At 46.5% G+C, this 25,656-nt stretch overlaps 1 protein-coding gene across 1 annotated transcript in view; it reads left to right on the forward strand.

Annotated features, from left to right (window-relative positions):
• Positions 1 to 25,656, forward strand: part of CPE (carboxypeptidase E) — a 119,429-nt gene that overhangs the window by 89,078 nt on the left and 4,695 nt on the right. Inside the window, exons 2-7 of the mRNA XM_070048202.2 lie at positions 8,537 to 8,733; positions 10,709 to 10,876; positions 16,604 to 16,721; positions 18,449 to 18,631; positions 19,789 to 19,928; positions 24,688 to 24,787. Coding sequence (XP_069904303.1) covers positions 8,537 to 8,733; positions 10,709 to 10,876; positions 16,604 to 16,721; positions 18,449 to 18,631; positions 19,789 to 19,928; positions 24,688 to 24,787 — 906 coding nt within the window. The remainder of the gene's footprint in view (positions 1 to 8,536; positions 8,734 to 10,708; positions 10,877 to 16,603; positions 16,722 to 18,448; positions 18,632 to 19,788; positions 19,929 to 24,687; positions 24,788 to 25,656) is intronic.

A 25,656-nucleotide genomic window follows, 5' to 3' on the forward strand; every position in this document is an offset into this window, starting at 1 on the left:
AATTGTGTAATTGGGGGCTGGCATTATGGCATAGTGAGTAAAGCCACCACCTGTGACATTGGCATCCCATACGGGCACCGATTTGTGCCATGGCTGCTCCACTTCCATTCCGCTCCCTGCTAGTAGCCTAGGAAAGCAGTGGAAGTTGGCCTGTGTTTGGGCCTCTGCACCCACATGGGAGATCTGAAAGAAGCTTCTAGCTCCAGCCTGGCCCAGTGCTGGCCTTTGTGGCCACCTGGGGAGTGAATGAGCAGTGGAAGACCTCCCTCTCCCTCTCCTCCTCTCCCACTCACCCCCTCCTCCTCTCACCGCCTCCTTCCCCCCTTCACCCTCTCTGTAACTCTGAGTTTCAAATAAAAAATAATATAAAGAAATAAATCTTTTTAAAAATTGCATAATCAGTGAGTTAAATATATACTTTCCAAATTTGTTAGGGTACTTACATTTTGACTAAAGCTTGATGTTGGAGGAAGAACATATCCATTTCAGTGTGAGACTCCTTTCTATTTTCAGAAAGAAAGATGGGGAAATTCTGTTACTAAAATCAAGTTCTTTCTTAAAATATCCTTAACCTACTTTTTTTTTTCTAAATGACGATGCCGTACTTCTTGCATAGAATTTCACAACTCACTTTCTTTTTTTTTTTTTTACAGGCAGAATGGACAGTGAGAGAGAGAGACAGAGAGAAAGGTCTTCCTTTTTCCGTTGGTTCACCCTCCAATGGCCCCTGCGGCTGGCGCACCGCCCTGATCCGAAGGCAGGAGCCAGGTGCTTATCCTGGTCTCCCATGTGGGTGCAGGGCCCAAGCACTTGGGCCATCCTCCACTGCACTCCCTGGCCACAGCAGAGAGCTGGCCTGGAAGAGGGGCAACCGGGACAGAATCCGGCGCCCTGACCGGGACTAGAACCTGGTGTGCTGGCGCCGCAGGTGGAGGATTAGCCTTGTGAGCCGCAGCGCCAGCCACAACTATTTGTTACCTCATTTTCCTTTAGCGATTTTTCCCTCTGGTGTTTTCTTGCCATATGGACGTCATTGAATGACTGACTCTAAGATTTAACAGCGGTCCTTGGGGCCAGCGCTGTGGTGTCGTGTGTAAAGCCGCTGCCCGCTATGCCGGCATCCCATATGAGTGCTGGTTCGAGTCCCAACTGCTCGAATTCCCATCCAGCTCTCTGCTATGGCCTGGGAAAGCAGTGGAAGATGGCCCAGGAGCTTGGGCTCCTGCACCCGCATGGGAGACCCGGAAGAAGCTCCTGGCTCCTGGCTTTGGATCAGCGCAGCTCTGCCCTTTGCAGCCATTTGGGGAGTGAACCAGTGGATGGAAGACCTCTCTCTCCCCCTCTCTGTAACTCTGACTTTCAAATAAATAAATCTTTAAAAAAAAAAAAAAAGAGCAGTCTTCAAAGCTAACTGATCAGTTGCTGTATTTAGTGTTTAGCCTGCCTGCTATGTCCAAGAGGAGAATATATTGGAAAAGGAGGTAGACTAAGCATTGGGCCAAATAATGGAGTGATATGGTCTCTTTCATGGTAAAGATGGACAACGGCCCATTTCTTCCAAGTTCAGCCTACTGAGTCCATAGACCTATGCATTAGGAGCTCTCTGATGTCTTTAAGCTATAAATTCTCTTTACCATTTGGGGACATTATTAGCTTGCCTTTGGCATTAAACTTTATCCACATGGATGTGGGTTTTTGGGGGTGTAAAATATGAGCTTTTTATTTTTATTTTTTAAATATTTATTTATTGGGACCAGCACTGTGGCATAGTAGGTTAAGCTTTTGCCTGTGGCACTGGCATGACATACGAGTGCTGGCTAAAGTCCTGGTTGTTCCTCTTCTGATCCAGTTCTTTGCTATGGCCTGGGAAAGCAATGGAAGATGGCCCACGTGCTTGGGCCCTGTACCCACATGGGAGACCTGGAAGAAGCTCCTGGCTCCTGGCTTCAGATCAGCCCAGCTGAGGCCACTGTGGCCATTTGGGGAATGAACCAGCAGATGGAAGATCTCCCTGTCTTTCTCTCTGTCTCTCTTAAACATTTGTTTATTTATCTGTCTGAAATCTCTGAAAAATTTATTTATTTGAGAGGTAGAGTTACAGACAGAGAGGGAAACACACACACACACACACACACACACACAGAATCTTCCATCGGCTGGTTCATCCTCTAGATGGCCATGTCTAGGGCTGGGCCAGGCTGTAGCCAGGAGCCAGGTGCTTCATCCGTATCATCCGTATTCCCATATGGGTGACAGGGACCCAAGTACTTGGACCATCTTACGCTGCTTTTCCCAGACCATTAGCAGGGAGCTAGATGGGAAGAGGAACAGCCAGGCCTTAAGCTGGTGGCCATGAGGGATGCCGTCGTCACAGGCAGTGGCCTTACACACTATGCCACAACACCAGCCCATGAGCATTTTATTTTTGAGGCGTCAGATGTTTCTCTTTCTTAAAGTAGAGGTCTTTTATTGGATCATGGTAATACCACACATCAGCTCCTACCGGGATCTGGTTTCTGTAGCTGGACAACGCTTAGCTCCTACCGGGATCTGGTTTCTGTAGCTGGACAACGCTTAGCTCCTACCGGGATCTGGTTTCTGAAGCTGGACAATGCTTAGCTCCTACCGGGATCTGGTTTCTGAAGCTGGACAATGCTTAGCTTCCATTTGTCAGCGTGCTGAACTGTTCTTTCTCCAGAGATGCCATCCACACGCGCTGACATCCTTGTTGCTAACCTCTGTGGCTTGCTGCTTCGATGCAGCTGAATTTGAAGCCAGGTCAATGTCATTCCCTTCAAGGGCTAGCTCATCTCTCTGAGCTTGAGATACCAAACAACCAACACCTGGCCTCAACCGAACCTTGCAGATACGTTTTTCACCCAAGAAATTCTGGTTTCCAGCAAGAGACCCATTCTCCTGATGAAGGCAGTGAGGGGGAAGTGAGTGCACACAGACCTCATCCAGTAACAGAGGCCGGTGTAGCACCCTTGATCGTGTTTGGTCCTCGACTCCAGACAGCGCGCAAGGTAGTCAGGGCCTTTCTCCTTGCCTGCCACTCGTCAGCCTGCAGCCTCTTTTTCTTTTCAAGGAGCCTGATCCTACGTGGATGTGACTGAAGTCTCAGCTACCGCGAGTGTGTCCCTTTAGGGCCATGGAGACATTTCCTGGAACACGGACAGTCTCATTGCTTTGCTGACAGTGGTCTTTCTCACAGTAGCTGTGGCAAAGAATGGACCTTGCTTTAAGTTTCTTTCTTTTCTGATTGATTTATTTTGTGATCTTTATAATATATAAGTTGGGCAAATTGAGAGTTAATTTGTACTTCAAATTCTTTGCCCACTGGAGTTTGGAATTAGTGTTGTTATTTCTTCATGAAAAGTGTGGAGCTAATTTTAAAAACTTAGAAATTATTCTTATTTTGTTCTGATGGGAAGGCAGATCCAACCAGGTCCATTACCTGTTCTGAACAGCATATAAAACTATAATATCCGGCCCCGCTAGGCTGGGCTGCGTTTGTCAGATGATTGCTCTGTGTCACGGGAAGTCGCTGGAAGATCACGACATGACATTGTGGGGAGATGGATGCAGGGAAATACTCTTCCTGCCTAGCCACGCACCCTGTGCAAATAGGACTCCTCCTCCATTGCCAGATCAGCATCAGGATTACTGTGCAAGAAGCAGAGGTGAGGTCAAGAGTGAGCGAGACCACACATGAATGCACAGACAGCCGTCCCCAAGTGTCCCGGGAGCCCGGCTTCTTGCTGCCTTTTGCTCCCGTTGCCAGGAGAGAGATGCGCTAGCTCTGGACTGCATGCATTGCCCAGTGCCTCCACCAGCAGTGACGCACCTGGCAGCTGCAGCCCTGTGGAACCTGGGGTTTGTCCTTCTGTAAACACCGTAAACAGGAAGGCATACGTCAGCCATCTCTCAGCCTGCTGTAAACCCGCTTTTGTAGCTGCAGAAAAGAACATTAGGTGGTGATGAAGAGCTCTCCCTTTTTAAAAAAAAATATTTCAAATAAACGGAAGGGACACGGACAGAGAAGGGGTTCCCTCAAAACCCAGTGTCTTCCATTCGATTCCTATTTGTGGATTAAGGATGCTGCAGCAAAGTCTCTTTGGAGCTCATTGTTTAGAATGTACAACAAAAATAGCCTCCGAGAGCTGCTTGCCAGGAGAGAGGCTTTGCCGTGACCATGGAGATTAATCTTCTTCGTGGGAAATCAGCTGTTCACAGCACCGCCACAGAATGGCTCTTCCTGCCTGGGTGTTCCGTGGAGTGGCCACTCCTGGGCTGTCGCCCCCTGATGCCCAAGTCCCTTGCACTGTTCCAGGAAGGCTGTCCATGGCTGTGGCCATGGCTGGTTGGGGTGGGGGAAGCCAGACTTCTTCATTTATTCATTTACTCGTGAATTTACTGAATCATTGTCTGTGGCGCTCTCACTATGTTCCAGACTACGCTGGGCACAGGTGACACATGAGTGAGCTAAAGCTGACGCCATCCCAGTGCTGAGGGTCCTTGCAGTTCTGGGGGGGTCAGTAGGGGAGCCAGATGGCCCCATCATTAAATGTATGTTTGCAGATTGAGGTATGAGAATTGGCAAAGGGGCTGGAACTAGGCGACAGTTACTCTGAGGAAGCTGTATGTGTGCGGTATTAGGATCTGAGGGCAGGGTGTGTGTCTGAGCAGAGAACATTCCAGGCAAGAGAGGAGGGAAGGCATGGGACCTCAGGGGCGACAGGAATACCCCAGGCCAGACTGAAGAAGACAGGCATAGAAGTTAAAATTGATTAGGTTTGTGAGCTGTTAGACCACGCCTTCGGCATGCCCCTGTGTGACCGCATGCCCATAACTGGCCACACCTGAGCGCCCACCGGCCAATCAGGTTAATTAACCACTCCCCTTTGAAAGTGAATTAAAAGTCTGGGACAGGGTGTGTCCAGCCACTTACCTACTGGCCTCTAGCCGGTAGGGGGCTGGCTGCAGCCCTGCGCCTCCAGGGTGCGAGGCCCCACCCGCCCCATGCTTCCTGGCCTAGATGCTTTTCCACGTGGCTGATTCCTGGTACTCGGTATGAACCCAGATCTACCTCTCTCTAATAGATAAAGCCCTCACTCTCCTATGCATCTTTTTTTTTTTTTTTTAAGATTTATTTTATTTATTTGAAAGAGTTACAGAGAGAAGTAGAGACAGAGAGACACAGAGAGGTCTTCCATCCGCTGGTTCACTCCCCAGATGGCCGCAACAGCCAGAGCTGAGCTGATCTGAAACCAGGAACCAGGAGCAGGGGCCCAAGGACTTGGGGCATCTTCTACTGCTATCCCAGGCCACAGCAGAGAGCTGGACTGGAAGAGGAGAAGCTGGGACTCGAACCAGTGTGCATATGGGATGCTGGCACTGTAGGCCAAGGCTTTAACCCACCGTGCCACAGCGCTAGCCCCTCGCCTATGCATCTTTTGCACTGAATAAAAGCTTAAAATGTACCATGCTGCCTCATTCATTTATGCCAGTATTCAGAATTCTCTGAATATTAGGCAAGAACATACACAGGCTTATTAATATTGGGAACTTATTAATAAGCATATGGTGATATTGTATGGCACCCCAAATTCCAATAACATGTGGCACCCCAGATGGGACTTTCAGGGAACTTTAAGGGACTACATTTTGATACATATTTTAGGGGGCCAAATTCTGATATCAAGACCATGTAGCAGTTAGAGATCTTGTAGAGAATTTTGTGTCAATTGTGAAGGCAAGTGGAAGGTTAGTGATGGGTTTTCATGTACCAGTGACCTGATGAGTGCTGTGTTTTGTAAAGATAACTCTTGCGGGGCCGGCACTGTGGCACAGTGGCACAGTGGGTTAACGCCCTGGCCTGAAGTGCTGGCATCCCATATGGGCACTGGTTCAAGACCCGGCTGCTCCACTTCCCATCCAGCTCTCTGCTACGGCCTGGGAGAGCAGTAGAAGATGGCCCAAGTGCTTGGGCTCCTGCACCCACGTGGGAGATCCGGAAGGAGCTCCTGGCTCCTGGCTTTGGATCGGCGCAGCTCCGGCTGATGTGGCCAATTGGAGAGTGAACCATCAGGTGGAAGAATTTTCTCTCTCTGCCTTTCCTTCTCTCTGTGTATAACTCTGACTTTCAAATAAATAAATAAATCTTAAGAAAAAAAAAAGATAACTCTGGCTTTGAGGGAAAAGGGGCCTGGAGACAGTCCTGAGAGGCAGGTGGAACACTGCAGCTTAACACCGTGGGACTGGCTAGTTTCGGATCCGACGTTGCTCGGTGCTCCCTCCCCTCTGAGCAGTGCTCAGGTGCTATGGGTCCTCCCCCAGACCCTGTATTCCTTGCGTTTGGAGACACACCTTATTTGCTCTTGGGGCTTCTGTAGCGTCCTGGACACCAAGATTTGCGTCTACTCTGTGTGTCTTACAAAATGCCGTATTTAAACAACGTGGCTAAGTGACTATGAGTTTGGTATTTCTTCTTGAAATGATTTTCAAACACTTGCTCCCAGAGAAGTAATAGGCAATGTTCAGTGTGCTCCTCTCGGCTCCTGGGTTGTGGGCCAAGCTCAGAGCTGCACCAGCCTCTCCCGCCTCCCTGGCTGCTTGCTCTCCCTTTCTTTACATAAAGGGCTACTGCAACTCCTCCTGTGCCTCAGTGAAATTAATACATTGGGGGGAGGTGGTACAAAGTGCGTGAGAGTCACAGGAAGAAGAGAGTTACTGTCACTTCTGAACTCAGAAGCCAAGGAACTGCTTCCTGTCATGCCTTCTCGTTTGTTCTCGCACCTTCTGGGCGAGTCTGGTTTTACTAAGAATCTCTCCGTCCAAGTCAAATCCGAGGGGGTATAAATAGCACTGCTCCTACCCCCATCTGACCCGCAGATGAAGATTAGCATAAACTCAGCTGGAGAGGTCAACAGGAGGACGAGGGCCTGGGTTCTGGGTTAGTAGCCACTGAAATCAGACACTCAGAATCTCAGGCGAAGAATCTTTAGATACCGGGGCATTCGCGGGAGAAAAGGAATTCCGGCTTCTTTGCTCGTGCCAGGAGCAGGCGGTCCCAGATGGGAGAATCCTGGGACTGCAGAGGCTGGGCCTGTGGGCTGGATGAGCATGAAAGGAGCAGAGTGCCAGGGTTACCTTGGGCCACTTCGTTCTGCGCTCTCATTGCTCCTGCAAAACCGCGTCGGAAAGCAGCAGAGACAGGCGACTGCGATTTGTGTTTGGGTGCCGAGCCCTTCAACACAACCTGTGCTCTTCAGGCAGCCTTGGAGCCATAATGAAAACACAGTCCCTGCCTTCCATAGTTCAGTGAGCTGTTGTAAAGATAAACTAGATTATGTGTGCTAAAGCACCATGCAACGACAAGATAAAATGGGGGAGTAATAATACCATGATACCATGGAAAACAAGCGCAGCAAACACGTAGCTCTTGCTTATTGCCAGGCACTGTTCTGAGTTTACATTCACGATTTCACTCAGTTCTCACTGTAACCTTTTGAGGGAAAAGTCTGTTGCTATCTTTATATTTCAGATAGGTGATGAGAACCACGGAGACCTGGAGGAACTCTAAGTAAGCCATCCAGGAAGGACTGGTGCTAGGATTTGAACCCAGGCTGATTCCTTTTAACCACTATGGTTTAGAGGGGAAAAAAAAAGCCACAAAAGCATAAACTTTTGCCCACACTAGAAGACCAGCATTTGAATCCTGGCTTCACGGGCTGTGTTGTGTGGTCAGACTCTTAGGCAGCCTGGCTCTCATCAATGAAAACACTTGTAGATGTTTGGTGGGGATCAAATAAGAAAACATGCCAAATATAGTGTTTAGCCAACAGGAGTCATGTTAGCAGCTTATTAATAGATTTTGGTGGTGGGGTAGCCTGGTCAGACGGTCATTAAAAAAGAAATACCACAGCCCAGGTGGATTGAACAACAGGTTTATTTTCTCATGGTTTTGGAGGCTACAAGTCCAAGATCAAGGTGCCGCTGAGTGGGTTTCCACTGAGTGCTGAGGGCTCTTGTCCTGGCTTGCCATCACCTTCCTGCCATGTCCTCACATGGCCGTTCCTGTGTTGAGTGGAGGGAGGAGAGAGAGGGAGGGAAGGAAGGAGGGAGATAGAAATAGAGAATAGAGTTATCTTTTGTCTCTTCTTCTAAAGACATCAGTCATGTTGGATTATGACCTCACCTTTATAACCTCAGTTAACCTAAATTACCTCTGTAAATGCCTTATCTCCAAATTACAGTCACACTGGGCACTAGGCCTTCAACCTATGAATGTCGGTGGACACAGTTCAGTCCCTAGCAGGTGGGAAGCTGAGGAGAGAGGGCTAGGAGAGAAAGGATGTTTCTAGAGATTTAATGTGCAAGGTAGATGTCTCAGGCATCGCCTCAGGGAGAAAGGAAGCTGTGGCTATGTGTCGTCCGGCAGTAGGGAGAAGAGATCGTCACCAGTGTGTGCTATTTGCTTTCTCTTTGGTATTATGGAAAACGTCTTTCTATTTTCTATTTTTGATCTTGCCAGGTGAGCCTGAATTTAAATACATTGGGAATATGCACGGTAATGAGGCTGTTGGAAGGGAACTGCTCATTTTCCTGGCCCAGTACTTATGCAACGAATACCAGAAGGGGAATGAGACAGTCGTCAACCTGATCCACAACACCCGAATCCACATCATGCCTTCGCTGAACCCCGACGGCTTTGAGAAGGCAGCATCCCAGGTGGGTGCCCGGCTGGTCAGGTGGGGCTGGCCTTCCTCGTGATCCATGTGCTTGTACGTATGTACGCAGCTGTAAGTAATGCTGTCATCTGGAGTTTCCACAAGGCTCACTGGAGAGTAAAAGTGGTACAGAATTCAGCTGGCTGGTAAGAAAATAAGCCAAGAATGTGAGGGGTTAAAGAATTTCTTCTTCAGCAGAGACTGAATGAGAAGTTTTGTTAATCAGTTAATTTTTTGATAATGTTTTTCTTGTGTTGTTAAATAATTCCGATTAATTCATCCTCGTTTGTGACTAGATAAATTTCCTTCTAAAAATTTGCCAGTATGAAAAATACTGCTCTGTATTGAAGGGGAATCCCTCGGCTCGGTCTGGATGAGTCAGGGACACAGCGCCCTCTACCGAAACCAAGGAGGAAGAGCTTCTGGCCAGACCAATGTTTTAATAGCTGTCTAATCTTTGTTTAATCATGAGAAAAATTTAAAAACACAAATAAAACAGAGGCCAGCACCGTTGCACATTAGATTAATCTTTCGCCTGCGACGCTGGCATCCCATTTGGACACCAGTTCTAGTCCCGGTTGCTCCTCTTCCAGTCCAGCTCTCTGCTGTGGCGTGGGAAGGCAGTGGAGGATGGCCCAAGTGTTTGGGCCCCTGTACCCATGTAGGAGACTGGGAAGAAACTCCAGGCTCCTGGCTTCAGATCGGCGCAGCTCCATCTGTTGTGGCCATTTTGGGGGTGAACCAATGGAAGGAAGACCTTTCTCTCTCTCTCTCACCGTCTGTAATTCTACCTGTCAAATAAATAAATACAAATCTTAAAAAAAAAAAACACAAATAAAACAAAAAATAACTCGCCAATAAACTAAAAATAATGTGATAGACTTTGGCTGTTAGAGAGCTAGAAATGAATGGTATTTAAGAGAAGCTATAGAGTGTATTCTCATTTTGATTGGACAGGATTGGGGATATAATATTTGCGGTTTTCTTCAGTTTGAAATAATTTTTCTATTGTATGGGAACACAAGTAAAGCTTTTAATTTTTATTTTTTAAAGTAAATATTTTTGTGTGTAGCTGCAATTAAGAAAATCCAGGGACCCAGTAGTTTGATATCTACTCACAAAGTGAATTTCTGTAAATAAGTATAATATTGATATGCTTTCCAAAGTTATAGGAGAAAAAATCTAGTAAGAAAATTAAGTTATTTGATGTCTTAATGTGATCTTGATCTTATAAGACAGATGAGTAAAAGATTATCATGGTTGTTTGGTGTCTTACAGATTTTTATTTCTCACAGTCTAAGGTATATAGGAGTACATGACTTAAAAATCCATCATAGATTTGAAGTAATTTGATCATAAAACAAAATTCACATTATAACATTAAACCGAGTATCTTGGAAATTCATTAAGTTTCTAGGTTGTAGCACAGTGAAAGGAAGCATTTAAATTGGACAGAAATTCCTCAAATCGCAAGACTCTAGAACTTTTGTTCTAGAGCTTGTTTTTCTTCTTGAGGACTACTGGAAGGAGATGTGTTATTAAAACATGAATTATTCATGTTGGACTTATTTTAAGCTTCTACTCTTATTTAATGATTCTTTTAAATATTTAAAAATAGTTTGCTATGATTTAGAGGCAATGAATATTTTAGTTAAATCTAAATACAGAATGTATGCTATTATTAATTAATATATACTGAATTTTTGAAATTGAATGACACATACCTCTTAAATACTTATTAACACTTAAAATATGATTCATCAAAAATATTTTCACAATATCCAAACAAGTACCTTAAATCGATACCTTCATTCTTTTGTAAGTAAAATGCTGAAAATTGCATTATGGGAGGATATCATTGAAACGAATACTTAATCCTTATTTTAAACTTATTTTAAAAACCATGAATAGAGACCTTATAGTTACACAATGCCGAATAACTGAGCATCTTTGTGATTTTTTTTTCTTTTTTTTAGCCTGGTGAGCTCAAGGATTGGTTTGTGGGTCGAAGCAACGCCCAGGGAATAGATTTGAACCGGAACTTCCCAGACTTGGATAGGATCGTGTACGTCAATGAGAAAGAAGGCGGCCCCAATAACCATCTGCTGAAAAACCTGAAGAAGATTGTGGATCAGAACGCAAAGGTCGACCATACGTGTCGTCGTCGTTTTCCGGGCTGTGTCCTCTAAGCTAAGGCGATGGGCCCTCACGTGTTTGTTCTTCCTGAAGGATGCAGGCGTGCGGCAGGCGTCTGCCCTGTCACCTGCTGTGGTTTCAGTTACCCACCACCATCTCAGTCCAAAACGATTAAATGGGCAATTCCAGAAATAAACAGTTCACTAAGCTTTACATTGCGAGCTGTTCAGAGTAGTGCGATGGAACCTCGGGCTGTCCCACTCCATCCTCCCTGGCTGTGAGTCGTCCCTAGAGCATCCACACTGTATCTGCCACCCCACCATTCAGTGGTGTCTCTGTTAAAGAGATCAGCTGTCATGTTGTCACAGGGTTTTGTTCAAGTCATTCTTGAACAGTTTCCGGGACTGGGACCCCGATGTGTGAGAATAGTGACGTTGGCTATTTTATTACAGTATATCATTATAGCTCTATTTTCTTGTGAGTTATTGTTAATCTGTGACTGTGCCTGACTTACAAATTAAACTTTATCAGAGGGATGGATATCTAGCCAAAAGCATCTTATAGAAAGGGCTTGGGAGTACCTGCAGGCATTCACTGCAGGTCTCAGAAAAGGGGCGAAGACTGTCACGTGTGGAGTAGTTAACTCTGACATGAAAGTCATGGCCAGCGGGCTGGTGCTGGACGTGAGTCCTGCTCTCTGGAATTGGGTTCAGGGGTGGGGACAGAAGGGAGGAACCCAGAATGGGCATCTCAGTCACCACGGCTCTGGATCTGTGTCCCTGTAAGTTCTCTTCAAGGTCTCCCGGCTCCATCGCTCTAGCTCCAGACCTTTGGTGGAGCTCCATTCTCAGTTTCACCTGCTCGCTGGGTCCCTTTGCCCAGTGGAACCCAGGGCCGCAAGCTTAGCTTCTCTGGAAGCAACGATTTTCTCTTAGAGTCACTATTCTTCCATTATCCTGATCATGAAAACCTTTGATTTTTCTGCTCCCCGCCCTCACCAGCAGTGAGTTCCCACAGCTCCCACCTCGGCAGTCTCCTTTCCTTTGCAAAGACACCCCACGGCTTTAATTCAGGTCCCCACGGTCTGCTCTGCCGGGTGAGACTCCTACTCTTTGTGTCTAGCCTCTCTCCATTCTATTGAATCTTCCCAGAGTCCTCCATAGTGAACCTCTCCACCTCCCCCACCCCCAGTCACTCTTTTGCTTCAGACCTTGCCAGTGGTCCATAAACTGAAGAATGCTGACAGAGTGAAAAGCCAGTATGGGAGAACAGTGTGATGGTGAAACTCGGAGACCCTGACTCAAGTTCTAGCTCTGAGATTTGCTGTGTGAACTTTGAAAGGTTACTTGACATCTCTGTGCTTCAGTGTCTTCATCGGGGATGTGGAGACGGTAGCAGTGTCCATCTCATCAGATGCTCATAGAGACTGAAAGAGTTAACACGTGTAGGGCGTGAGGTCGGGAGCCAGAACTCTTATCATCTCCGTGTAATTTCTCAGCGCTTCCTGTTAGGGGGGTACTCAGGACTAGATGGACACATACTCACTCAGCACTGGTGTCTTCAAACCAACATTGTTTTCAGTGCTGCAGAGAAGCTGAGCCCACAAGGAAGAAGCGCAGGAGGCAGCTCTCAGTTCCTGCTTGGTTGCCGCAGGCAATTCTTGCTCTAAGTGGGAGGGGGAAAGAGCCATTTCCCCACCCGTTATAGCTTCAGGGTCATTCACAAGTCCCTTGGCCCCTGGAAGCTGCCAGCTGGCTCACCCCGTAATCTGGCTTGGATGCTTGGTACAACCACACCCTCTCCTTGTTCCCGGGATTTTGTTTTCTGACAGTTCAGTGCCTGGCTCTGAACTGTCCCCAGGCCTGGGATCCCTCGCCTTTGCTCCCAGGTCCCCCTCGGGCAATGTCTCTCTGCTCTCAAGGATGCGTCCTGAGAAGCCTTGCTTTGTGTTCTCCAGGGCGGTGCTCACTGTCGCGGGAGCATTCCTCCTCTCACCGGGATTTGTTTATGTGGCTGCCTTTCTCCATGAGTCTGCATCTCACCCCCTTGTTCCCAGGGCCTGCTATGACTGAAGGTGCAATCCAGTCCCACAAGCAAATCTGAAAAATGTAGGATGTGAAAGTGCAGTCACAAACAATCCAGGCTGGGACACTGGGGAGAGGGTCCTCAGGCAGAGGGTCCCAGATTGTTGACCTAAATTCTCGACATTCTCCTGCCTGTGTTTAGGATTCCTCCCAGAAACCTGGGCTCAGCCTACAGGCGGAGGCTGGTCTGCCTCTGGGCTGCCAAGGGCTAGGCTCTGGCCAGACCTTCTAAGTGAGTGACCAGAGCTTCCCTGCCTGGGAGTCACAGACACACTCGCTGCTTCTCAGCCCCCCTCCCCCCAAAGTACCTTTTCCAGGGAGAGGGAGAGCTGGACAGGTGATGGCCAGCAAAGAGGGTACAGACCTGTTAGTATGACTTCAGCAGAAACAAAACGCTGGCCTCAGACTTTCCCATCTTTGTCTTTGTTGAACCTGCCTTTGTTACATCTGAGAAACAAGGAAAATCATTTCTGGCACCTGTCATGGAAGAATTGTGAACTAAACTCATGTTGACCAGATGTGTGATTGGCAACTTTGTGCAAGTGACATTATTTCCAGCCTGCACCACCTTCTCCATCCCAGCTTTAACCGGGATAATATTTGTGTAATCTCTAGATAATTTTGTATTTCTAGCTTGGGCAATATTTGCTTAAATGATGCATGCTTATTGGTATTATTATTATTTTTTCACTTAAAAGAACATCTTTATTTGACCTTTATTATACAATATTACCTTTAATTTATAAAAATCGCATTATGGAGGACATGACTGAAAACCAATTTAGGGGTAGTCAGTGGGTTCTAATTTAAAATGTTAGAGATGCAGATTCCAGCTGATACGGCTCCATGGAGTCTGGGGTGTGTGCTGTGGCCTTGGTGGTGGAAGGAGTTGACATTCTCCACGAGCCCCTGGTGCTCCGGGGGGCCCCCCAAGACGGGCTGTGAGGCCGACACTCTCCTGGCCCCTCTGAGCCTCTCTGCATAGAGCTTCCTCTTGCTCTTCTTCCTACTGGGTCATATTTCTCAGCCGCTCTTGAACTGTCGGTCCAGCTGCCTCCCCTGTCATCCAGGCTCAGTGGATGGAAATGCATCCCATAATTTGTTGAGTTTATACTTACCTTTAATGGTTACCGTTGTGAAGAAACCTAAATCAAATGAGGAACTTCAAACAGTCCATGGAAAAATCGGGGAGCAGCTGTTTGGCCTAGCACCGTGCCTGGGTCCCACGTTGAAGTGCCCGAGTTTGAGTTCTGGCTCCTGCTGCTGGCTCCAGCTTCCTGCTAGCATGCTGGAAGGTGGCAGTGATGGCGCAGGCGATTGGGTCCTTGCCACCCATGTGAGAGACTCAGACTGTATACCCAGCTCCAGGCTCCAGCTCTGGCCCAGCCCGGCCTCAGTTGTTGTAGGCATTTGGGGAGTGAACTGGAGGATAGGAGGTTTCTCTCTCTCCGTCTCTGAAATAAAGAAACAAAAAAATGTTAAAGTTTATAGAAAAGTAGAGTTAACAGATATGTTTAATTTGATGTAAAACTTTTGAAACCATGCGTAATCTTTTTATGGTATGTATTTTCTATACATTTTTAATACCACTCCTAGAGTTTCAACTTATTTTGGGAGCCAAAGTCATCTAATGATACAGCCTAATATTTGAGCTGCATTTACAGTCTTTAAATGGAAGTTTAAAGTTAATTAAGTATTTATTTTTATTTGAGAGACAGAGACAGACGCACATAGATATTCCTCCTCAAACGCCCTCAGTAGCTGGGGCTGGGCTGGCAACTTAATCTTAGTCTCCTACATGGCTGGCAGGGAGCCAAGTCCTTGAGCCCTCACCTACTGCCTCCCAGGGTGCACATTAGCAGGAAGTTAGAAATGAGAGCAGAGCCAGGACTTAAAGCCAGGCACTCTGACGTGGGATGAGGGCCACTCAAGTGATATCTTGGCCACCGTAGCAAATGCCTGCCCCCAAGTGCAGGCTGTAAGGATAGGCCACAGCTGCTTTTAGGTTACACAAGGGGCTTGATCTTAGGGGTGTCTTGGTGTCTTCTCGGTGGGCCACTTAAATGTGAGGAGTTCTCACAAAGTTCTTTAGGTAGCAAAGTTATGAGTAATTTTAATTTTCTTGTTTGTGACTATCTGTCCCCTCTACAGTTTGTGCAGTGAGCATTTGTTAATAGTGAGGGTAAAATCCACCAACCAGACAAATAGCAAAAATAATACCCTAATCTTTTTGTAACCAACATACAATAAGTTCACGAATTTTTGGAGTATGGTATGATAATACAGCAAACACATTGTGGGGTGATCAAATCAGGGTATCTACTGTTTCTCTTTCCTTAAACATTTACCATTTCTTTGCATTGAGAGCCTCTGGACTCCTTTTTCTAGTTCTTTATACAACATGCAATAAGTTGTTGTAAGCTATAGTCACCCTGCCATGTTGTAGAACATTACAACTTATTCTTCCAGTTAGCCATGTTTTGCTACCCCTTAACAATATTCTAAATCACCCTTTTCCACAGTTCTGAGTAGCACATGTGAAGAATAGGAGCGTTTTCTGCAGTGACGCTGACATACTAAGAGTAATGTGTGTCTTCTGGCTCCTGCTTTGGATTGGAATCCTCACCTGTGTGGGCTTGTGCATGGTATTTCACACCCCCAGCATCAGATTCTCCCCTGGGAAGTGGAGCTCCCTGTCTTTGTATATCCAGTGAGGTGTTATGAAGTGCAATAAAATAGCATATATGAGAGCTGTGCATCAGCCAAACTGGGATACACGAATACATGATCTCACCCTGACCACCAACCCATATGGATGCCTTTAGAATTGCTGTCCCAAAGAACAGTACAGATCACATCTCCAGGGACAGCTTTTTTCTTTTTACCACAGAAATACTTGGAGTTTTAGAATCTCCCCTACTGCTATTAAAAGCTCATCATATAAAAGTATCAAGCTTTTGGCTCCAGATTAATTTTTTGGTATAAATTTTTCTCCTTTGTTTTGCTTCCAAGATATGAGGGGATGTGAATCATTCAAAAAACTCAACATGAATTCCTGAAACGTGTGCTTTTGTTTGTAAATTTAAGATGATCATTCCAAAGTAAACTGAGATTTTATAGGTACCTCTAAAATAGACCCAGACTAATATTCTTTTATAGGGACAGTGTTTGAAGTAGTAGAAGAAAACTGGAAAAACAGTAAGCCAAAGTTGGAAATAAAAATCTACCACGTGTTTGAAGAACCTTAGATGAGGAACTCTGCTCTGCAGCCCAACTGTTATCTTCTCTCCTTATCTTATTCTTAACTATTACGAGCCGAGATGCATGAGCTATGACAGATCAGCTAAAGCTGTCCCGACATTTGTAACTGATTTGCAGGTTTGTTTTCAATTTACCAAAGAGAGAAAAACGGACAGAACTTGTAAAGAAATTTAAGTGCTATTGAAATATTTTTATTACACATCTGAGAAAGATAGATATGGGGGCTGCTGCTCTTACAGGAAACTTTTTCCCAATGAAAACAACTGCAAAGTGGTTGAAATAGGACCAGGTTCCAGTTTTTTTTCTTGACCTTTCCTATGTCTTTGCTGTCATGAGAGCGTACCAATGACTCCAATTCATAGTCCTTTTCCCCTCCAATCTTTCATATAGCTTGCTCCTGAGACCAAGGCTGTCATTCACTGGATTATGGACATTCCTTTTGTGCTCTCTGCCAATCTCCATGGAGGAGACCTTGTGGCCAATTATCCCTACGATGAGACCAGGAGTGGTAGGTATTCTTGCCTGTCCAGCTGGTTCATGGTTTGCAATGACTATGCTCAGTGAGGGTATATAGGATGACTTGTGTGATACTCTGTTAGATAACCAGTCATTAAGTGATAGACATATGTATTGTTTAACAGGAACATCCCCTAATAATTTCATTTAGCAGTGGCACATCTGTTCGACAGAAAAAGACTGTAATGTTTTTTCAAAGCTTAGGTGAAGAGAAACAGGATTTTTTTTCAAAGGTGTATTTGTTTAACTTGAGAGGGAGAGGAAGAAGGAGAGGAGAGGCAAAGTGGCGGAGGGGAAGAGTGAGTGAGTGAGTGAGAGAGAACCTTCCTGTTCACTGGATCAGTTCCAAATGCTTGCGACAGGCGGGACTGAGTGAGTGGCTGGGGCAGAGCCAGGAGCCAGGTGTGCAAGTTCAGTCTCCCACGTGGGTAGCAGGAACCCAATAACTTGAGAGATCAGTGCAGCACTGCTGCCTCCAGTGTCTGCATTGGCAGGAAGCTGGAGCCAGAGCCAGAGTTGAACTCGGGCATTCTGATGGGGCAGCCAGTGTTCCAATGGCTAGGCTAGATTCCTGCCCCCGCCCCCAAACATGATGCCGATAGAATACTTCTGAAAAGAAAAGAAGACAGAAGTCAAAGTTGGGTCGCTCCTGGTCACTGGTAAAAGGGAGCGATTACAGAAATTACATAGGCTTGTGCGCCAAGGACTTCCACACAGAGACAGCCTCCTGGTGCCTGGGCAGGGCGCCGTGACTCTGTGCATCTTGGTGTGTGCTCTTTCTGGGGATGCCAGGAAGGGGAACTGTTGCTTGGTCTCCTCCATGAGTTTCAGTTGCACCGCAGGTAGCGCAAGCTTTAGCTAGTTATTTCAGCTTAATTTTTCTTGCTCCTGCATCGTATCCATTCCTGGGGGCCTTGAAAGAGTTAGCACTTTGTAAACATGCGATGATGCTTTTAGATATCAGGAAGCTTTGGGAGTTGAAGAAAGGTTAGCAAAACAAAATTGTTAAATAAACTTAGGAATTTTGTAGCTTGTCAGGAGCTGGGAAATTTGTAGGCTAGGAATACAAGGGGAGCTCCAAAAACCTCAAAAAACTCCAAAACGTGCAATTGAAAGATAAGTTTATAGGAAATTTGGAATCCATGCATAGTTTTCACATAATACAGTTTTCTGTGAACCTTTTGAAGTCCCCTCATATTTTATAGTACATAAGTAAGAATTCAAAGCATAAAATTGATATGATGTATTTCTTCAATGTACATAGGAGATTTAAAACGAAATCTAAAGTAGAATACTGAATAGCTTGTGTGAGAGTGGTTCATAGAGTCAGTGAGGTTTGTGCAGGTGCATTTTTAAATAGCATTTAATCAGCAGGATTGTCTCTGTTATCCTTACCTGAGTAAGAGTCCATGGGAAATGCATATGAAAAAACTATGATTGCCAAATTTATGGCCTTACCAGCTTTTCTTGTGAAGCTCCAGTTAGTAAGTGGCATATGCATTCTATCCAACTTCTCCATGGCAGTGCTAGGAGTGGAAGTTACAGAACCTAAGCACAATGGGTAATAGTTTAGTACTTCACCCTTTACCCCACTTCCCCTGGTGACATAGCTGGAAAAAAAGTACCAGTAAAAACTCAACACGGAATCGCTCCTTGGAAAAACAAGCAGGGTATTTTGATCAGTGTCGAGTCCTTTCATCTTGAGAATTATTTTTGCAGGAAGTGCTCATGAATACAGCTCCTGCCCAGATGATGCCATTTTCCAAAGCGTGGCTCGGGCGTACTCCTCTTTCAACCCAGTCATGTCTGACCCCAACCGGCCACCCTGTCGCAAGAATGATGATGACAGCAGCTTTGTAGAAGGCACAACCAACGGTGGTGCCTGGTATAGTGTGCCTGGCGGTGAGTTTCCAATCTGATCTTTGTTTATGTGATGGTTGCTTATTGACAGTTACCACTGAGAGTCAGCCATTCATCCTCCTCCATTGTTATAGAGTACATTGAATTTACAATTCTACCAATAAATTTCCTGTCTATTTTGTGCAAATTTTTTGGTTACTAAGGCATACTTTTTCATAATACCTGTTTTCCATGAATTTTTTTTTCTCATTTGAGAGACTGAGAGAGATACAGACAACAGAGCTCCCATCTGCTGGTTTATTCCCCCAAAGCCTGCAATGGCCAGGGTTGGGTGGTTGCTGCAGCCAGGAGCCAGGAACTCAATTCATATCCTCCATGTGAGTGGCAGGGACCCAACTAGAGCCATCACCTACTGCCTCGTAGGGTGCATATTATCAGGAAGCTGTAACGAGAAGCAGTGCCAGGATTTGAATCCAGAAACTCCAATATGGGATGCGGTTGTCCAAATGAGCTTGAATCTTTTACCTTGTTGTCTTTCTTGAAGCCCATTCCAGAAGCAGGGAATGTGGGTAACACCTGCCTTAGCACCCTACCTCAGCAATGCATTAAGCTAAATGATCGCTTAAGAACCTAGGAGAGTTGGTGCTTTAAGGGTAGTGACTGTCTTTTCTAAGTGTGTTTTTCAATCACTGATGGTAGGAAGTTTCCTACAAACTTCCTCAAATGCACCAGTTGGTGTATCTTTTGCTTGGCCCTCAAGGTGGCAGAGTGGCCTGTGTAGAGTTTTTTTTTTTTTTTTTTTTTTTTTGACAGGCAGAGTGGACAGTGAGAGAGAGACAGAGAGAAAGGTCTTCCTTTGCCATTGGTTCACCCTCCAATGGCCGCCGCGGCCGGTGCGCTGCGGCCGGCGCACCGCGCTGATCCGATGGCAGGAGCCAGGAGCAGGTGCTTTTCCTGGTCTCCCATGGGGTGCAGGGCCCAAGCACCTGGGCCATCCTCCACTGCACTCCCTGGCCACAGCAGAGAGCTGGCCTGGAAGAGGGGCAACCGGGACAGAATCCGGCGCCCCGACCGGGACTAGAACCCGGTGTGCCGGCGCCGCCAGGCGGAGGATTAGCCTAGTGAGCCGCGGCGCCGGCCTCTGTGTAGAGTTTTAATCACCATGAGAGTATTTGATTTTCCATTTGGTGCTTTGGCAGGGATGCAGGACTTCAATTACCTCAGCAGCAACTGTTTCGAGATCACAGTGGAGCTCAGCTGTGAGAAGTTCCCACCCGAGGAGACCCTGAAGAGCTACTGGAAGGATAATAAGAACTCCCTCATCAGCTACCTTGAGCAGGTAAATGCAGTCCCCAGCATGCAATGGGAGATTCAGGAGCATTTACACTGGTGTGCCACAGTCTCCCAAGAGGTGTTCAGCCCGAGGCATCCATCTGCCCCAGAATGAGGCTGTCTTATTTGGAAGACAGGTGCTGGCCATGGGTTAGTTAGGCTTTCACTTGTCATAGCTTTTGTGCTTCATGACTATTCACTGAGAATGTCTGCACTGGAAAGTTGTGGAGAAGTGAGGTAGAACCTTGTTTTCATCCGTATTATTCGAAACGAGCAATCCCGGACTCTCACCTTCCCTGAGCCCCTTCGGTGTGTGGCACCCCAGGAGGCCAGGGGCTGAGTAGGGAAAGTGAGGCCCACAGGGTGCACTTCACTCTTGAGCTCATGCAAGTGTAGCAGCAGGACTGCGAGTGAGTTTGTCCTTGACTGTATGTCCTGCATCCCTCGCTTGTCTCAGCCTAGCTCAGCTGCATCATGGGTAATCACGATCATGGCAGCTTACACTGGCTGGGCACTTACTGTTTCCCGGTCATTATCCTAAATGACTGGCATGTAACAATAGTGGCACTTCATCCTCATGACAACCCTGTGAGGGAAGTTACATCAGTACTACCACTACCACCACCTCCACCACCACTACCACCACCACCATCACCTTCCTCAGTGTGTGAATTAAAGATGAAGAATCAGCTACACAGGGAGGTCACACAGGGAGGTCCTTCAGTTGGAATTTGAATCCAGAATCACTGTGCTCTATGCCTCTTATGACATAGCTGGGACAGTCACCAGAGAGTCACTGATGCAGCCCTTCTGGTGAGATCCGTGTAGAATTGCAGAGGTTCTCATCCTCTGCCAGCACTTCACTGCCTAAGACCGGGACAGCCCCTTGCTGCCTCACTCCCTGTATAGGCTGTGACATTGGTATTGGGCATGGGCAGTGGAAGGACGTAGACGCCATTCCTTGCCTGAGTGCCTAGACAGTATTTGAATTCCGTTCTGAATGTGGTCATTTACACCTAAAGTCCAGTAGAGTGATGTCAACATCCATGACAGTAGAAACACACATTTATTAGCTAATCTGATACGAACAAAGGCTGTTAATATTTAGTCACTTACATATATACATGTGTTTGTATAAACACATGTATATATATATGAAACCAATTCATTTTCCAAAAATCAAAGTCAGCTTAGCAACTCTTCTACACATGTCAAACATCTGTACAGCCCTACTAACAAGGACTATCATGGACTAGAGCCACTGGAATGGACCCGATTACAGAATGCCCATTCCACAGGATTTTTTTTAAAGCTTTTATTTATTTATTTGAGAGGTAGAGTTACAGACAGTGAGAGGGAGAAACAGAGGGAGAGGTCTTCCATCCATTCGTTCAGTCTCCAAATGGCCGCAATGACTGGAGCTTTGCTGATTCGAAGCCAGGAGCCAGTTGCTTCTTCCTGGTCTCCCACGTGGGTGCAGGGGCCCAAGGACTTGGACCATCTTCTGCTGCTTTCCCAGGCCACAGCAGAGAGCTGGATTGGAAGAGGAGCAGCTGGGACTAGAACCGGCGCCCAAATGGGTTGCCGGCGCCGCAGGTGGAGGATTAACCTACTATGCCATGGCGCTGGCCCCATTCCACAGGATTTTTTCAGTCAGGGGATTCCTGTTGCAAATTAGCATAAAAATATGTTTGAACCACAAAAGCTAAGGATAAGTAGCCATGTTCCAAACCCAAGATCAGGTTTGGTGGGAACCCTATAGGTCTTCTTTGAAGACAGCTGTGTTTAGGTGGATTTTCTAAGATCAAGGTTAACTGAGGCTGGCGCCGCGGCTCACTAGGCTAATCATCCGCCTTGCGGCGCCAGCACCCCGGGTTCTAGTCCTGGTCAGGGTGCCGGATTCTGTCCCGGTTGCCCCTCTTCCAGGCTAGCTCTCTGCTGTGGCCCGGGAGTGCAGTGGAGGATGGCCCAAGTACTTGGGCCCTGCACCCGCATGAGAGACCAGGAGGAAGCACCCGGCTTCAGATCCGCACAGTGCGCCAGCCGTAGTGGCCATTTGGGGGGTGAACCAACCGAAGGAAGGAAGGAAGACCTTTCTCTGTCTCTCTCACTCTCTAACTCTGACTGTCAAAAAAAAAAAAAAAAAAAAGAAAAGAAATCAGCTGAAAAGAGGGATGAAGTTATGTACTCTGTTGGAAGTCACTTGGACAGGGGTTTGCTCTGTGATCCCCATGACCTGCCCTGACACGGTGCTGGTGTTAGGGGTGCGAGCTGTGTAGCAGCAGATACAGTGGTCTTTTGTAATGAACAGGCTCACACAGCTGACACCATAAACACTCCGTTTAGGGAATCCGAGGCTGATGAAAGATCAGGGAAGACCGCCAGGAGCTCTGCCTTGATGCGGTGTTCTTGACAGTGGTGGTGACTACTGATTGAACACCTGGGCCTAAAATCTAGGCCGGGACCAGTTTGCACTTCATGGAAAGTAGGTGATTAGTGGCGCTAACTCTGGTTGGTTGGGAAGGAATCTCCTGCAGGGTTTTAAAGGAATGTTTGCAGGAACTGAGACCTGTGAAGCTAATTAGGTAAACGGTGTGCTGAGGAGCAGTGTCTCCCACTCAACAGCTTTGGAAAGGTCTATTACGAAGATTCTCAAGGGATCTTGCAGGACTGGTTCATGGATACCTGTATCAGAATCATCTGAGTCCTTAAAAATGAATTTCTTGTCTCATGTGGAGTCACACTCTTTCAAAAACTCTTCTTTTTTAATGTTTATTTATTTGAAAGGCGGAATTACAGAGAGAGAGAGAGAGTGCAAGCGAGAGAGAGAGAGAGAGAGAGGCAGATACTCTATTCACTGGTTTACTCCCCAAATGTCTGCAACAGCTGGAGCTGGGCCAATCCAAAGCCAGGAGCTTCGTCCAGGTCTCCCATGTGGGTGGCAGGGACCCAGGGACTTGGGCCATCTTCCACTGCTTTCCCAGGTGCATGAGCAGGGAGCTGGACTGGAAGTGGAGCAGCCAGGACTCAAACCAGCACCCATATGGGATACTGGTACCACAGGCTGCGGCTTTACCGGCTATGCCACAGCACTGGCCCCTCAAAAACTCTTTGGGTGATACCTAAGCACATAAGAGGTTAGAAGCTACTGATACAAATAGTCCCAGCAACAATGGAGAATCTCCTGGATGCTTTTTAAACTCTGGTTGAAATGGAAACGCCCTAGAATCTGGGTAGAGATGATTAGAGGGGCAGGGGTCATGAACAGCCTCTCTAAGTTGTGAGTGAAACTAGAACTTCTGTGATTTCCTTCGCAAAAGCCATGCAGTGATAGTGTTTTCCAACCTGAATTCATGTGGGGTTCTGACAGCCCATAACCCTTCTGTTGGTATTTATTACTGCAGTGGAATCGTTTAAACAGAAAAGTTGGCATATCAGAAAAAAGAATAAAGAAAAAATAAAATTGAAAGGATAAAAGAGAGAAAAATGCTGCCCACAATTGGCATAGTAGAGGGGAGATGCTTTCAAAAAAGATTTATTCATTTATTTTAAAGGAAGAGCATTGGGGAGAGTGACAGCGAGAGAGCGAGAGGGAGAGAAAGAGAGAGCGAGAGTGAGAGGAATGGCTGCAGCTGCCAGGCCTGGGCAAGGCTGAAGCTGGGAGCCTGAACTCCCTATGACTGGCAGAGGCCCAGGCACTTGGGCCACCCTGTGCTGCCTTTCCAGAGCACTAACAGGCAGCCAGGTCTGAAGCAGAACAGCGTGGACCTAGAATAGCACTCCAACACGGGATGCCGGTGCCACAGGCAGCAACTTAGCCAGCGGCCCCTGATACTTACCTACTTACCAGGGTGTTGATTTGTACACTGTAGTAAGTCCTGTGACTTTACAAATATGAAAAACTTTATTTATTCTAATCCAGAAAGTACTTCAAGGTCTTTAAGGTCTTTCTTTAACTCAGAACAAGATACAAATTTTCAGGAAGCTACTTGTCATTTCCTTTTGGTCATGCTTTGATTTTTTTGCCACTTTTATTTAATAAATATAAGTTTCCAAAGTACAACTTTTGGATTATAGCAGCTTCCCCCCGTAACCTCCCTCCCACCTGCAAGAGCCAGGTGCTTCCTCCTGGTCTCCCATGCAGGTGCAGGGCCCAAGCACTTGGGCCATCCTCCACTGCCTTCCCGGGCCACAGCAGAGAGCTGGCCTGGAAGAGGAGCAACCAGGACAGAATCTGGTGCCCCAACCGGGACTAGAACCTGGGGTGCTGGTGCTGCAGGTGGAGGATTAGCCTAGTGAGCCGCGGCACCGGCCAAGATTCACTTTCAATTCTATTTATATATAGAAGATCAACTTAGTATATACTAAGTAAAGATTTCAACAGACTGCACCCACACAGATACACAAAGTATAAAGTACCATTTGAGTAGTAGTTTTACTGTTAATTCGCATAGTACAACCCATTAAGGACAGAGATCCTCCATGGGGAGCAGGTGCACAGTGACTCCTGTTGTTGATTTAACAATTGACACTCTTACATATGACATCAATCATCATCTGAGTCCCCTGTAACTGACTAGTGAGATGGCATTGGTACATGCCACCTTGATGGGATTGCATTGGAATCCCCTGGCATGTTTCTCATGCTTTGATTCTTTAACACTCAGGATCGACAGTATTTCGCTAGAAAATAAGGAATGCTTGGCATGGAACATTTGGAAGGCCACTTACTACAGGAATGTTTTGTTTGTTCTTGACTTTGATAGATACACCGAGGAGTTAAAGGATTTGTCCGAGACCTTCAAGGTAACCCGATTGCCAATGCAACCATCTCCGTGGAAGGAATAGATCACGATGTTACATCTGGTGAGTGTCTGCTCTGACCTGGAGCCCAAGGTACAAAAAAGCCTACTTCTCATTATCGTAATTATAATCTTACACTCCTGGCCTCCTTGTCTCTTTCCACTGTCTCTCCCTTACTTTTGACCTAGGCCCATTGCATTTGTGGGAGCAGGTCAGGCACAGTGAAACGCAGGGTGGCTGCTGTGCCTGGAAGTCAGGGTGCAGCAGGTGGCGCCCTTTCTTCAGCTGTGTCTCCCCAGAGCTGCCCAGGAAAGCAAAGGGAAACAAAGCTGGCTGGAGTTAGCATACTAGTGTCTTTCCTAGTCTCTGCAATGAGCTGTGAAGGGGTCTAGAAGGGTAGGGTAGAAGGTAACTGCTGGCATAGAGTGTGTCTGGAATTTGCATTTATTTCTTCACTTACTCCGTATCATAAATGCAGAGTTATTCAAGGTGAAACTGGAGGCTGTAGGATTCAAGTGGGATGTTATTTATTTCTTGGTTTAAAGCCCCACTTCCAGTTTCCCAGTTTGGGAAAAATGTTCTATTTTCCTGGCACTTCTCTGCACTCCTGCTATTAAACTCCTGTCAAGTTCATTTTAGGTTAACTGTCATCTGCTGGGATCATTGCAACATTTTTTTTTAAGTCATAAGGTTTTTATAATTTTTCTAGGTCTAACGCATAATTAACCTTAATTTCCCAAACTGGTGTATATATCACTGTTTCTTAATCTTCACATTCACTGCTTGGATTTGTTTTAAATCTATAACATCTGTCCTCTTAAATGCCATTTACTCACATGCCCAGCAGTATTTATCAACACCCCACTGAGGGCAGCATGCCTCCAGAATCTGGGCCAAGATATGGTCCTCTTACCTCTTAGCAGGGCTAGAAC

The sequence above is a fragment of the Oryctolagus cuniculus genome, chromosome 8 (assembly GCF_051225735.1).
Source record: "Oryctolagus cuniculus isolate XC-2025 breed Fujian yellow rabbit chromosome 8, ASM5122573v1, whole genome shotgun sequence".
NCBI lineage: Eukaryota > Metazoa > Chordata > Mammalia > Lagomorpha > Leporidae > Oryctolagus > Oryctolagus cuniculus.